The sequence below is a fragment of the Nesoenas mayeri genome (genome assembly GCF_963082525.1).
Source record: "Nesoenas mayeri genome assembly, chromosome: 5".
In the NCBI taxonomy this organism is placed as follows: Eukaryota; Metazoa; Chordata; class Aves; order Columbiformes; family Columbidae; genus Nesoenas; species Nesoenas mayeri.
In genome coordinates, this window is record NC_137548.1 from 12,026,140 (window position 1) to 12,040,485 (window position 14,346).

At 37.7% G+C, this 14,346-nt stretch overlaps 1 protein-coding gene across 8 annotated transcripts in view; it reads right to left on the reverse strand.

Moving 5' to 3' along the window:
• The window catches only part of TECPR2 (tectonin beta-propeller repeat containing 2), a 60,778-nt gene that overhangs the window by 28,256 nt on the left and 18,176 nt on the right, over nucleotides 1–14,346 (reverse strand). For 5 of the 8 annotated variants that reach the window (XR_013922147.1, XR_013922148.1, XM_080344738.1 and 2 more), the window contains exons 12-17: nucleotides 13,102–13,282; nucleotides 11,441–11,582; nucleotides 9,884–10,124; nucleotides 9,021–9,110; nucleotides 7,949–8,182; nucleotides 3,479–3,627 (exon numbers count right to left, since the gene is read on the reverse strand). Coding sequence is in view for 5 of the 8 variants with exons in the window: in XM_080344738.1 (XP_080200864.1) it covers nucleotides 3,479–3,627; nucleotides 7,949–8,182; nucleotides 9,021–9,110; nucleotides 9,884–10,124; nucleotides 11,441–11,582; nucleotides 13,102–13,282 (1,037 nt within the window). In the remaining 3 variants the exon portion in view is untranslated. Of the gene's footprint in view, nucleotides 1–2,501; nucleotides 3,340–3,478; nucleotides 3,628–7,948; nucleotides 8,183–9,020; nucleotides 9,111–9,883; nucleotides 10,125–11,440; nucleotides 11,583–13,101; nucleotides 13,283–14,346 lie in introns of those variants that run through there. The other 3 variants (XM_080344737.1, XR_013922149.1, XM_080344736.1) reach the window with 3 other exon arrangements.

Genomic DNA, 14,346 nt, shown 5'->3' on the forward strand with positions numbered 1-14,346 from the left:
GATCTTTGTTTGCCTTAATCCTCTTAAATAAACTTCTGCTTATCTGATAGATCCCTTAAGCTAAACCTGAGAAGGTGGTTGTTAAGGCCAGTTTTAATGTTAAGTAGTACTTGTAGGAGGTGAGCATTTCTCAAGATCAGATTTTGTCTCTGCATCTTCTTCAGAAGGTGTCAAAAATCAAAGCTGAAACGTTCAAAGAATTATTTTCAAACAAGCATTCGACTTCTGGTGACCTTTTAAAGCAATTTGATGATTTTTAACTTTTGACCAACGTCTAATCCATAATTATCCAAATTAGTCTTACTGATTATATTAATTTTCTATTTCATTTTTAATTACTATTTCTGTAGGCTAGAAATCTGCAAAGCATTGTATCTTCATAAATATACATGCACACACATAGAAACATATGCTATAATACCTACATAAATAACATTTATAATTCCTGTTTATTTTTTAAAAAGTAAACTTAATGTATATTGAGGCATGCTACTGCAGGTACCAGTTTTATCCTGTATATTAACAGTAGAATGAAAAATACTCTTTATGTCCTGGACTAAAATAATTTCCATCAAAGAATTTTGATCAGCTTTGTCAACGTCGTTAAAGCTGCTTCACTACATAATTATTTTGACTTCTAAGATTGCAGAACAAAATGGATGAAGCACAGAAAACATCTACATATGAACTACTACTGCTCAAGATATTGTAATGATGTTATCAACCACTTCTGAAGTATTGGGTAAAATAAAGAGGAGGGAGGACAGAGAATGTAAAATGTTATTTTTCATCTCAAGAGATGCTGCAGTAGGGAGTTACAAAGGGAAGAATAACAAGTGAGAATGGTTTTAATCTAGGTTGAAAAACCACACAGCATCACACAAAAAAGACTGAACTTAAATTATATTCACTGATTTTAACATGAGTAAAATCTCATCAAAACTGCTGTCTCTGAACACCTCAGTGAAGCTGTGCAAAGACGGATGCTGTGCAACCACAGCACTCCTTTAATGAAAAGTGACACCATAAAAGCAGAGTCTGGAGTTGCTCACGAACTGCTCATGAGTCATGAGATCTGGGATATGGCAAGTCATATTGGCTCTGACATTTACTAGGGAATGAAATATCCATAGTTGGTTTTAAATTACGTTATTTGAGAATGCTGCTGTACTTAAAACAAGTGAAAGGCAATTTTGATTTCCTTCTTCCAAAAGAAAAAGACAGAATCGTTCACAAATACTCCTTACAATATTTCTGTTGTTCTGAAAATAAAGTGAGGCAGCATGAACTGTGTCAAAGTCAGTTAAGGGACAGCTAACAGTAAGGTACTGCTAATAAGCAAATACTGTTTACTGAATAGTCCACTTTTCAGACATAATCTGTTACGATTGTTATCTGAACACTAAGCTAGCATTTGGAAATAATTTTAAACTTCATAGGTTTTCTTATTTTGCATTAAGCCTCTGTAAAAGCACAAATGGCTGCTCCTTCAGTACTTTAAGGACTTGTTTCAACCTGCTGGAATTGTCTCAAAACAAGTACGTAACCCACAAGTTTTCATCATCTCTGCAAGGAATGTTTGAATTTTTGCCCTTTCATGTTGACTCAATAAATTTGCAATGTCAGGTGTTGGCAAGATAACAGGAAAGAGAATGACACTGCTCTAGGGATCAGAAGGTTATCATTTTGGAAGGCAACATCATCCAGCTTCCTCGATAAGCTAATAGGAAACAGTTTGATTTTCAACCTTGTCCACTTAAAGACATTCTATATAAGGAAGTCACTGCTAAATAATAAGCCATGGCAAATCCCAATTTCTTGCAAACACCTTTGTATTGAGTACTTTAACCTGCTTAAATGGAAGAGTACAGAATACGCTTAGTACAGACAATATAGTATCTGTGTAGAGAAACAGCTTTTTGGTCTATTTTCCTGGATAGAAGAATCTTTGGTAAGAAGATACTACACAAGTTTAGGTCCTTGCCTCTTGGCAAACTCAGTTTAAGCATCACTGATACCCTCAGTCTCTTTCTGCTTCTCTACTCTCTGTTAGCAGGAAAGGAAAAAAGTCTCTTACAGATCCCATCAGAAACACCCACCTGCAGCACATAAAGAATGAGCAGTGTAATCTAGCCCTTGTTGCAAGCGATGTTGGTATTTTGTGTACTCTGTTCTGCTCTTCTGCAAAACAAGGTGCCATTTCTCCATGTCTGACCACATTCCCAGCATAGAGTGACAAGTCTAACCAGAGCTGTGCTAACTGATGGCATGCAAATTTACAGTTTCATTTCCCTCTTTCCCTGCCCTTCTTTGCTGTTACACCCTGAGATTCACAGAAGGAACTGGTAATTGGCTGGTGGGAGATAAGCAGAGCTAAAAGTGAATGATGTAAGAGACAAATAAATTTGCAACTGCACTGCCACAGATTTACTTCTATTTCTTAATATGTACCACACATTTCAAAACCTTCAAGAGAAATTGTTACATTATATAATGTAAATCAAGTATGCAAACACATCCAGTGCTACTGTGCTGGATCAGCAGACAGTTCAAGTGATTTCATGCCAAGGAGCAACGAATGAAATCAGCAGTCAGAGGTCAGCTCTATTACAGCAGCCCCAACCCACCACACAGATATTACTCCTGTTTCATTAACTTGCAAAGTATTAGAGCAGCAATGAAAGCAAGCACTGAAGTTTAAGGACTAGAAAAAAAAAAAAGAAACCAGATACTGGACAAACAATTTTGTCCATTATCTATATTCAGAAAAGATGCTCCCAGGGTACTTTAGGAGGCTTCTTTCCACTCCAGTCCTCCCAGCTGGCACATAGACAGGATATAAAGTTTTCTCCCTTGTTCCCAGTATGGGCAGAGCTGCAATTCTACTGCATGCTTACTAACCACTGGGTGATAAGGGACATCCCTAAATCCAGACAGAGCAACCTGGCAAGCATTCCAGACTGAGGAGGGTGAGGATAAAGGAGGAGGGAGGCAGAGCAGCACTGAGCCTTCCCACAGCCCATGCTCTGTGCTCTTTGCCAGCCCAACCCCTTGGCCGGCGTACAGCAGGTGTCTGGTGGACGGTTCAAAGCTGCATTTTCTACTATGTGCCCATAAAGTTGCTGTGTTACAACAAGAGTAAACTTTCATTAAGAACAGAAAACAAAACCTTCCACTTTCCAGAAAAAAAAAAAAAAAAAAAAAAAAAGGTATTTGGAACTATTAGACGAATTTGGTATGACTTATGGTGATACGGCAGCATATTCAGAGTCTATTATACAGATGCTGAGGTTTTTTTCCCCCCTTTTTTGGGGAGTGGGATGGGGTGAAAGAGAAATCCTGTAGAATTTAAACATGTAGGACAAAGTTTTAGTTACACATTTAAAATCTGGCCCTATTGTTTCCCATGAATGTTAAAATTTTTCTTTTTCAAATACATAGAGATAAACTACACAAAGAACTGCAATCAACATTTTACCTGTATAGGTGGCTCAATCATTATCCACGCAGGAAGCATCAGACTTGGGTTAAGAGGTTGAGTTCCTACACGGAAATAAATGCCACCACTGGTGTCACAGGCCCAAACATGCTGATTTCCACAGGACAAGCTGACCAGCTTTACAGAACCTAATAACACAGAGACTATTAGCAACCTGGCTTTTTCCTTTCAAATTCAGCTAATAATGAGAACTCTTATTTAGACCTGATTGTATTAAACTAGCTTTAAACACAGTCACATAAAAATTATTAAAAGTTAATACAACTTATAAGAAAAAAAAAAAAATCACCAGATATAATTAATAAAACTACCAGGTAGTATATGTGAGGTTTTTCTCTTTTAAATCTAAAAATAAATGGCTTAGTCATAGGATACTGCAATTTCTAAAGCACACTAAAAATACGTTATTAAAATAACTGAATTCAAGTAGGGAAACATTCTGTGACAAATGTTATCAGTGCCTAGACAAACTTTCACATGACCTCATGTGACCTTTTCTCTCCAGCTGGCTGTGCCTGCAGACTTTTAAAGGTGTTGATCTGCTAATACATTCAGCAAGGAACATTCCTAATGCTAAATATGAGAGCATACAGATTATGCATTTCATTGTTAACGTACCAGTGTCCCATCTTTAAAGGGCCTGATTTTCAAATGGATTTATATTCAACTGTGTACACATTTCTTACACCTATCTCAAAATTGCAGCAGTATTTTAACCCTATGTAAGTCAGCACAACGAAAACAAAGCTGCCAAATAAGTGTGTTTTGCTGTTTTGAGGTTTTTTTCTGCATACCAAATCACACCTATCAACCTTGTTATTAAGTTTGCAAAGATAGTAGAGAAACATACCAGATATTTCAGACTAAAAATCGGCTAGTTAACTGCCAACTCGAACTCTTTCATATTCATTTTAAAATAGCCATGTGAGGTAATATATGTAACATTTGATTGTGGGTTTGTTTTTTTTTTCCCTTCACAATCTTGGGACAACACAATGTTAAGTAATGGAAAACATGTTGTACAGAAAGAGAGACCCAGTCAGTACAGATACACCACAGAAGGAACGCTCTGGTCAGACTCCAAACTAAAGACTATAAATAGGCCTCGCTGGCTGATTGAACATGCCAGGGCTGCTTGGGATACCCCATTCTGGGTAACAGTTCTTTCTTCAGTGATGTGAAATCTGGCAACAAAGGCTTGTAAAGTGCATCATATACAGCATTCCTTAAAGAGATGGGTGCAAATTTATCCCACAGAATGCAAATTTAAAGCATGTATTCCTGCAGCAGGCAATATTCGCTGTCATTAAGGCTTGCTAGGATAAAGAAAAGGGAACAACATGACTAACACAGCTTTATTTTTTAGTTATCTGTAATAGTAAGCAGGTCTTCTCTTTAACCAAAATTATGTAATTTTCTGAATCATATTAATTAGAATTACTACATCTCACCCCAAAACTTCCTTTAATCATGCAGCTTGATATCAAAAACAAATGAAAAAAATCACACACAAAAACCTTGAAGGCTCAGAATAAGAACATGTAGAACAACTTTCTTTTGTAGGCAGGGACTTGACATTCAGCTACAAAGTCAAAATCTTACTTAAAACCTCATTATTCCTTCTAACAAAGTATGACTTGAAGTGGGGGTTTTGTCACATGATGTCTCAGCTGTTGAAATGTTCTGATCCAAACAAGCGTCCAAGCACTCAAACACGGAATCACATATCACCTACTCGGCACAGCTGATATTATTTACGTCTACAGTACAAATTGATATTCAAAAATGCAGCCCTTAAGTAAACATTCTGGGGTTTCTCCCTCCTCCCACTGACCTTTTTTATCTCAAGAGAACATCATGCTAACCACATTCACCTACTCCTCAGAAAAAGTAGCATGATTCAGAGCCATTGTTTATAGTTAAAACCTAAAGGTCATTCTACCGTGTTTAGAAACCTTGATACTGCTAGTGGAACCCTATCAGTATAGTTTACTAGATACTACTCCCAGTACATAGTGTAAAAGCATGAGGAAGATACTACCAACATAATATTTCAACATTAATGCTGGCAACCCCTTCACTTTCATACTGAACTCTGGATTGCATTTTACAGAAACTTGTTCCCCAACGCCTCTCAAATTAGAGTCCTAATGTTTCAGGAGGAAACTTAAACATACACTTGAACAATAACAATAGTTCCCCAATTTCTTCAGCACCATTAGATCAAATAAAGGCTTTTATAATCACAGATAAGCATGATTTTGTCAGCAGTGCTCTACCATACACATTGAGTCGGAGGAAAAATGCCTAAAACATTTTCACACTTTAGTATTAACCCACAGTGACAAGTAAAGTGGAGCGTTTAAAGTATTTCCTGACCCCAGATTTCTGCAACACAACCAGAACGCCACAAAGCCAACAGGAAAAGCTGAATGTAAAGGCTGAACTTCTGAACTGCTGAAGTTCACAAACCAGATATTACTCAGGTAACACCAAGTACGCTGATTTCCTCTACGAATGCTTTGAGATTTGCAGACAATAGCGAGGAGTTATTTATTATTTCAGTTAAACAATTATTATCTAAACTGTTGGAAAGCAACAGTATCATGAGAAAAGTTTCTAACTCTACTAAACAACATGAGAAGAGTGTGGACAAACATATCCTGTAGGTCAGTGAAGGTTAAAGAAATGAAGCAGTGCTTAAGCTATGGTATGATAGTGATTTGGAAGTAACCCATCAGGTCTTGAAAACCTGGTGTATAACTGGCAAGCAAATTAATTTTAAAAAGTTTTCTATGAATTACTACAAGTCATATACTGAAATTGTATCTGAGGCTTCAAGTCTGCCAGCTGTGTCTGCCTTTTGTTAACCCTGAAACTAAAATTGTTTGTTCCCAGAGCAGTCGTGAACATTGCCATTAAAAATGGAAAAACTGCAAAACAGTTGAATTATTTTTAACAGGGTGCAAGAATGGTGCATAGTCTCAGCTTCTTTTAGCTCCTCTCAGAAAAGGAACACAGGCCAGGAGGAAGATAAGAATGTTCTACTGTCCTGGTTTTGTTAAAAACAAGCTTCTCTTTTGGTGAATTTTGCCTATCAGTTAAAGCTTCCATATTAGCTGCATTTTCCTGGAGAAGCAAATACATGTTTTGGTAAACCTAGCAATGGAATGCAAACTTATTGGTAAGCATGGATGGACATCTCAAGAGAGGGGTAATGAGAAACCAGTGACCAAGAAACTGACCAACTGTGTATAACATCCCATTCACGTGAATACTTCATATAAAAGTGGGAGATCACGAGGATCTCGGCCCTTTTTTGCCTTTTCCCTTCTGTTTATGGCCGACATTAGGAGAGGACCTTGCTAGTTGTCCCTGTGAACTGAGGCCTAATGACAGACTGAATCCAGCTCCGGTTGGCTGCAGAGTCCAATCCAGGACTTTGGTTGCCAGCTCTGTAGTTGCTGGGACTTTCATGATTGGTTTTGTATATTTTGTATTATTTTCTCTATTCTTATTAGTAGCATTAGTAAAACATTGTTAATTTTTCCAACTCTCTTCTCTCTATCCTTCTTTCCCTCCTGATTGCCTGTCCTGAGTGGGAAGGGGGAAGAGGGAGGGGCAGAAGGGGGAAGGCAGGGGGGAGAGGAGGTTAACAATACATCTGCCAGGGTTTTATTGTCACCCCGCAATCTTAACCCTTGACATCTACCAACCAGACTGTCAAAGAAATAAATCTAATTGGAATATGACTGATGAAGCTGACACATGGCCTGATTACTCCAGAACCAAACTGGGAGGACATTTTAATGACCAAACCATGGTCAACAACCTTGGTCTTACGCCTAACCAAATAAAAAGAGCAGTAAAGCAGCAGCACGTTCTTAACATTATGCTGAATTGTTAGATCGGTGTAAACCTGCACATAAGAGAGTGTTTGTTATCAAATGCATTGCTTATGAATGACGTAACTCTCGGTGCACAATTTTTCCCTGACAGGATCCTAATGAAGCTTTGACCATTCTGTTAAGAACATGCTTAACTGCAAAATTCATGGCCTTGTGTACAGAAGTGCCAGGACCACACAATTATGGTTACAATACCATAGAGGAACTAGACTAGTTAAAGCTACTGGCACACCTGCACAGCACCAGGTCAGGCTGAGGCGCCTCTGACTGACAAACTGTAAGAAGTACATACACATACAAATTATCTTGCATACAGCAAACACAGTGTCTCCAGCAAAAGGCTGAATTAAACATTATTTGAAAGCTGTAGTTGTTCCTGATGTTTTACAGTCCTCTGCTGTGAAGCCCATTATTGTAAGGTACTATTGAAACCAGTAAATGTAATATTCCATATCAGTAAACCAAAAGATACTTCTGAGCGAAACCACTGACTGTCTGCTAAGAAAGCTAAGAGATAGTCAACTCAATAAAAATATCATACCTAGTTGAGAGAGATCCAGTTTTGTCCAATGCATCCCTGTTGGACAGCTGGATGAGAGTGTTCTGATAAATATCTGCCCGAGACTATCCAAACCCCAAATAGCATCCTGGCAGGCAGAGTAATGCACCATTTCAGCCTCCAGTGGCAGCTGCACCGTAGAAGGACGAAACTGAGGATTCTGATCACTGACACAAAACAGATCCTTGTTGCTTTGGCACAGCCAAAGAAAGCTTCCTATGGAAAGGACATTTCTGTTACTGAAATCATTCCTAACCCACTCTGAGAAAGCTTACACATCTGCTTCTTCTGAAAAAACATCAGTACATTTGAAGGCAAAACTAAAGCTTCTTGGCTATGTTCACGGGATAAGATTTTGAAGCACAAATAAGCATCCCAAGCCCTAATTTAGGCACTTAAATACTCTCTTTCTGAAATCAAGCAAGTAGTAAGTGATCTTATTTGAAGAAACATCTCATTTAGAGAAACTGGTAGAGAGAAGATATATGTAACAGTAAACTATCACTTCCCTTTATTCTTTTCCTCTTCTTTATCCTTGATAATTACCACTGAAAAATCGCATTCCTTTTCAGCTCTAAAACACACATTTTTGCCAATAAAGCTAGTATACTTAGATAGATAATGCAATTGTTAACTATTGTAACTAGCAGTTGAATTCCTTAGCGTGGTCACACTTTTACTGATAATGTGCAATTTTGCTGCAATAACTGTACTGACAAGAGATGTACTTGGTTAGTACAGGCATTCCAGTAAAGCATACTCCAAGATTTCATATTACAAATACTGGCAAGTCATGCTGTGGCAATTTAGGAAGTTACTGCTCCTAAAGAACTACCCGTTTTTTCTGTTGGATGCCACTCCACACCAAAGGTGGCAGAATGATCTCCAGTGGTTTTACAGATATATTTCCACCTTACTTGAAATATTTTAAATCCCTTCATACAGAAAAGGCTCCCAAAATATGAAGTCATTCAGGATATTTAATTACTTATATCATCAATTCCACTTTATTTAAAATTCAGATATTACAGGCCAGCACTGTTGGTTCACTAACCTTCTTTAGACGGAGCTGTGGAAGCCAACACAAAAATCCATTTTGTGGCAGAAGCAGTACCACGAGGCACAATATTATTCCAGTAAGTGCCTTGCAAGAAAGAACGGAGTAGTATTAGCATGCACCTTAATTTTGTATTAAAAACTGTTATTATGTAAAATATGAGTATTTTAAAGAAGTTCTATTGCAATCAATTATTAAATATCATCTAGACAAGATTTTCTATGTAAATATCTCAATAAACTATTGGGGCGGTAGAGAAAGCCTTTCCTTACACATACAATAAACACACATACACAAACAGAATGCTGGGAGTGCAGAAAAGGAGATGGTAGAAGATTAATGGTCTTCAAAAGATCAATTTGGTGACAAGGTTAAACAGACAATGTTCTAGGTCTGTTCTTAGTATTTCCCTGATCAAAGAAATGTACTAAATCAAAACTGTATTTTGAAAAATACAGCAAGAAAATTAAAAAATTCTTCTGTTATCACTGTAAAACCATAACATTACTGTTTTGCATAGTCACACTGATTGTGAACCAGATTCCACCGTGCTAGATACAACAGGTACAACACCTTAAGATCACCTTCTCACCCCAGAGAAGGGACAAGTGTATGTGTAACAAGTGCACAGTTCACTTGCAGGCAAGGAATTTTCCATGAAAAATATTTCCCTTGGAACAGGGAAGTATTTAAGACCGAAAGCTAAGGAATCATTTCATTTAATTTTTAAACATGGAATTGTTTGTTAAAGCTGCCCTGACTCACCACGGATAATTTTTGTGGAGACAGAACTGTTGTTAGTTACTTTCTCCTATTTATTTTTCTTAACTTAAAAGTATTAGATATAAAAGCAAACCAACCTATTAAGTTTCCCTTTGCCACATGGAATTCATTTTTGCCTGAAGAGATCCAGACTCCGCTGCCATTAACTCCGAGGAGGCTGGGTTGACACTGAAGCTGCTGTGACCAAAATGCCATTCGAAGTTTATCAGCCACCTTCTCCACAGGTGCCTGTGCTGCTGTTGCCACTGTATGAGTTGCCTGGATTATTGTCTGGAACAGGCTGCACTGGTCAAACATGACATAATCAGTGATGCTTACCTGGGGGGGGAAAAAGACAGTTCTTCATAATTAGTTAAGCTTTTGGGTGAACTGCAAAATCTTTCAGTAGCAGCTTTTTTTTCAATGCGTGCTTTATATACAGAGATTTTAGAAACCTTTAAAACATACAAAGGGAAAAACAAAACCAGTAGGCTTTGTATAAGTACGATCCTTTATAATAAACCAGATCAAATATGAAATATCAGCTTACAACTCCCTCCAGCCCAACAATCCCCTCTGAATTCTCCATTTTAAGAAAGTCCTTGGTTTGAGGATGACTCTTCTCTCCCTCTAAAAACACCCTGAACTCTGCAAACTAAGAGGCAAATTTTCAGTTTCCCAAAGGAGAGAAACTTGTATAGTGTAGCAATTTAAATCACATTGTAGAAACTTGTATATACTACTCCTTTACAAGAACCTCATGAGCATTTTAATTCATAAGGCAGGAGGAGGTCTAAATAATTGCCCAAGTACTGTCATGGACAACTGGCTTGGCAACACCCTTGGATACTCCTACAAAGGAAGGAAATGCTTAAGAGCACAAAAAGAAAAGCAGTTTGCCAAAAACCTCAAAGCCAAGCTATTCATGATGCCCATAAGCAAGAAGAGATTACACATGCAGATAAACTGGAAGTCTTTTAATGTGTAGACAAGTTTTCTGTGTAACTGGTTTTGTGCCCCCTTCTCCCCCACACTTATCTCTGGGGAAAATCAGCTGAGAAAAACAAAGAGTAGGGAATTCTACATCAATACCAGGGAGTACTAGTAGTAACTTAGGTTTTACCCACACGATCTGTGACTGAAGCAAGCAGCCCCATATGGTTCGATGAAGCCTCAAATGAATGGAAAAACGTGCAATAAAAGCATTTTTGCAAGGTTACTTACTATTTATTTCCCACAGCTAAGGAAATGGATGGGTACTGGAAGACAGGAGACTGCATTCAGCAGCCAGGCTGGAACGCTCTGCCTACACAGCGTGTCCTATTGCCACCATTAAGACACCAAGCGCCACGTGTGATCTCATCACATGTGATGTGACCTGGCAGAGCATTTCTTGTGTTCTTCAAAACTAACTGCTGTGATGCTGCTCTGGATGACCATGGGACGGTGTTTTGGGTTTTTTTTCCCCTTTTTTATAGCAGACATGAAAAGGGATTTCAGCCACAGCCATGCTGTGGTTTTATTCTATTGCGTGAAGAGTGCTATAACATATCAAACAATTAATTTACTTTATCATAGAAGCTCATGGGAAAACAATGCAAATAATAAACCCCAGGTAAAAGACTGAACTAAAAGCAAAATTTTAAAATGCCTACTTGCCACCAATGGTTATCATCTCCTTGTGGTTTCTTTGAAACTATACCAGTTCTGAACCACAGATTTCCATGGATATCCAAAGCCCATAACGTCTGCTGATCTCCAAGGGTTATGCACACGGGTTCCAAAGCTTGCATTTCACTGGAAACGCAAACAAGTACAAAAATTAAAAACCTTAATTCAAATTTACGCTTACAGTACCTTAAGGAAGCTGTTATGATGCTAACAGCAATTCAAAATGATCAAACTCAGCATGGCCAAGCTCAAACACACATTTGATTTCAAACTTTCACATGTATTCAGTAATTCAGATTTTATTAGTTTGCGGAAGTAAAAACGATTCAGCAACAAAAAATAAGTCACTCACAGATCATTCAAGATTTGAAACTTGGGTTCATAACAACAAAACTAAACAAAAACTGATTTGTTCAGTAAATAAGAAATAAACAGCTGTGTTCTTTATATTTTGAACAAAGCAACTTCATAAATGTATCTCCTCCAACTTCCCTGACCTATCCTGAGAACACCGCTAGCAGTTCAGGGACCATAAACAGAAAACTCAACATAACTATATATATATAGCAAAGACAACTGTTAAGGTTAGGACTATGTGTTTCCTGTATAAGTGAACAATTTTCAAGCTTTGAAAGTCAATAGGATCAGGTGAGCATTTCAGACATTTAAAAGGTAGCCAACAATGCTATTTCTTTCAGAGAACCTCTCTCAACAATTTAAGAACAAATAGGGATTTGCTTTCTGCAACTACAATGCAAAGCCCAAGAACATTAAGTGTACCTTAGGTGTAGGTCAAGCAGATATTTAAATTAAATAAAATAAACCAATATTTTAATGAATTAAATAAATAAACTAATTAAAGTACATGCAAATTTCATATTTGAACAAGACACTGAATATTTCCTTAGACTTTTCAAGAGCCAAATACCAGGTTGGGAGGTAACACAAGTTACAGCTTCACAATAGGGTAGTCAGTAGAAGATTAAAATCATATGATGACAAGAACTGGAATTTCTTCCTACACTTGCTTCAGGCTGATGTCACAAGAGAGAAAACATTCTAGATTCTCAAAGCCAGCAGTAAACACTCAGTGCTTTTAACTTTATCACAAACTAATTACTGTGAGTGTAGGATCAACTACAAAGCTAAATACCAATTACTCAGAATATTTATATAAATCTGTGACTGGGAAGTGGAAAAGTATTATCGAGATGTGTGGATGACCAAGAAAATGCTGAGATTTAATCTCAGGAAAAATTCACTCAAATATCTGGAGAGCTCATTAAAGCCATTAATCACACACACTAAATAAAGAGTGTTTGATCAAAAAAGTCATATTGACAGACATTACAAAAAACTTTTTGAAACTGTTCTCAATTTTTTAAACTAGCTTTAACTTTATTACCACTTTTGTTTACAGCAATTTCTTTCATTACATAGCAGTCATCAGACAGAAAAACACCAGTTACTCTGAATATGTGTGGTCAAAGACTAAAGGACATATATGTATGTATACACATGCACATATATATATGTATGCACATGAGTTCAGGTAACACTTTTTCAAACACCAAGGAGTTCCAGCACTGAAAACAATTATTTGTGCCATTCTGGTTACAAGGCCGTCCCACCGCAGTGTCGTTACCTCACAATATCACTCTTCCATTGCTCTCCTTCAGGACAAAAGCTGCGGACTCCCTCCCGGTATAACAGGACCCGCTGCTCACTCAGTGCCCACACAACATTATTTCTGGACGTAACCTGCGACAGTGGATAAGGGCAGTCAACCTTTACTGCTCGGGCACAAGGACGATCCACACTGAGGCCTACAAATCAAAAAAGGAGGATTGCTTTACAAACTTTGGGTTTGGTTTTTTTTCAACTAAAAGAGACAAAGCTACCCAATAGAAGAAAACGAAGAGGGGAATACCCTTGATGTGCTAATGCTTTTCATTCAATCAACATTTCCTTGATTGACTGTTTTTTTTCTATAAACTGTTACTCATTTCCTCTAATATAGCTGAATTTATATTTTGAGAAATAAAGCACTGTATATCCTTCAACATCCCACAGAGCACACAAGTTCCATCCTGTCATTTCTGTTCCTTTTCTCCCTCTAGTGTCAAAACCAGGAATCTCAATTTATAAAACCTCTACTGGACTTGGCAGAAGCATCAAAGAAAATGGCAGCAACGGAAGAACCTTTGCCTAAAATGTGCCAAGGAGAGAGGCAACCTTATCCGAATAGCGTCTGCAGAGCAATTACAAAAGAACATGCCACAGTGTGCAGTACTGAAAGGAGAAGAGAGGTTCCGGTAGATTTACAAGTAGTTAGCACACATTTATACACACAATCTCGAGGACCATGTCTTCTTCAGAGTTATACTGAAGCTTGATCTACACGGCTGCAAGTGAAACACCTCAAGAGACACAGATTTAGCTTAATCTTCTCATGCTGCCAAAGCAAGTATGAACAGACTCATCTGTATGGTATTATAAAATAACAAGAATGCTCATTTCCAAACCTCTGAGAACACACTGTTGTTTTACAAGTTAGACAGGGCAGGGGAGGGAATGAAAAGATCTCATAGAAAAAAACTATCACTACTTCCCTCACATTAACAAGATGGATATACTTTTTGGCATCGAAAACAAATTTGGAAGCCTAAGAAGAGCAGAACATAAGCTGACATAACCAAACCAATGTCTCATAGGGAAGAAAAACATTGGTTCAAACTTTCACAGAGCCCTGTATGACTGACATCCGAAGTTCACTCTATCACCAGTATCCCGTACACATGTGACCTTGGGTGGGCCCTTTGATTTCTCTGTAACTCCTACACCTAATTAAAATAATCTAAGAGCAGAGTATCTTTGAAACAATGCTGTG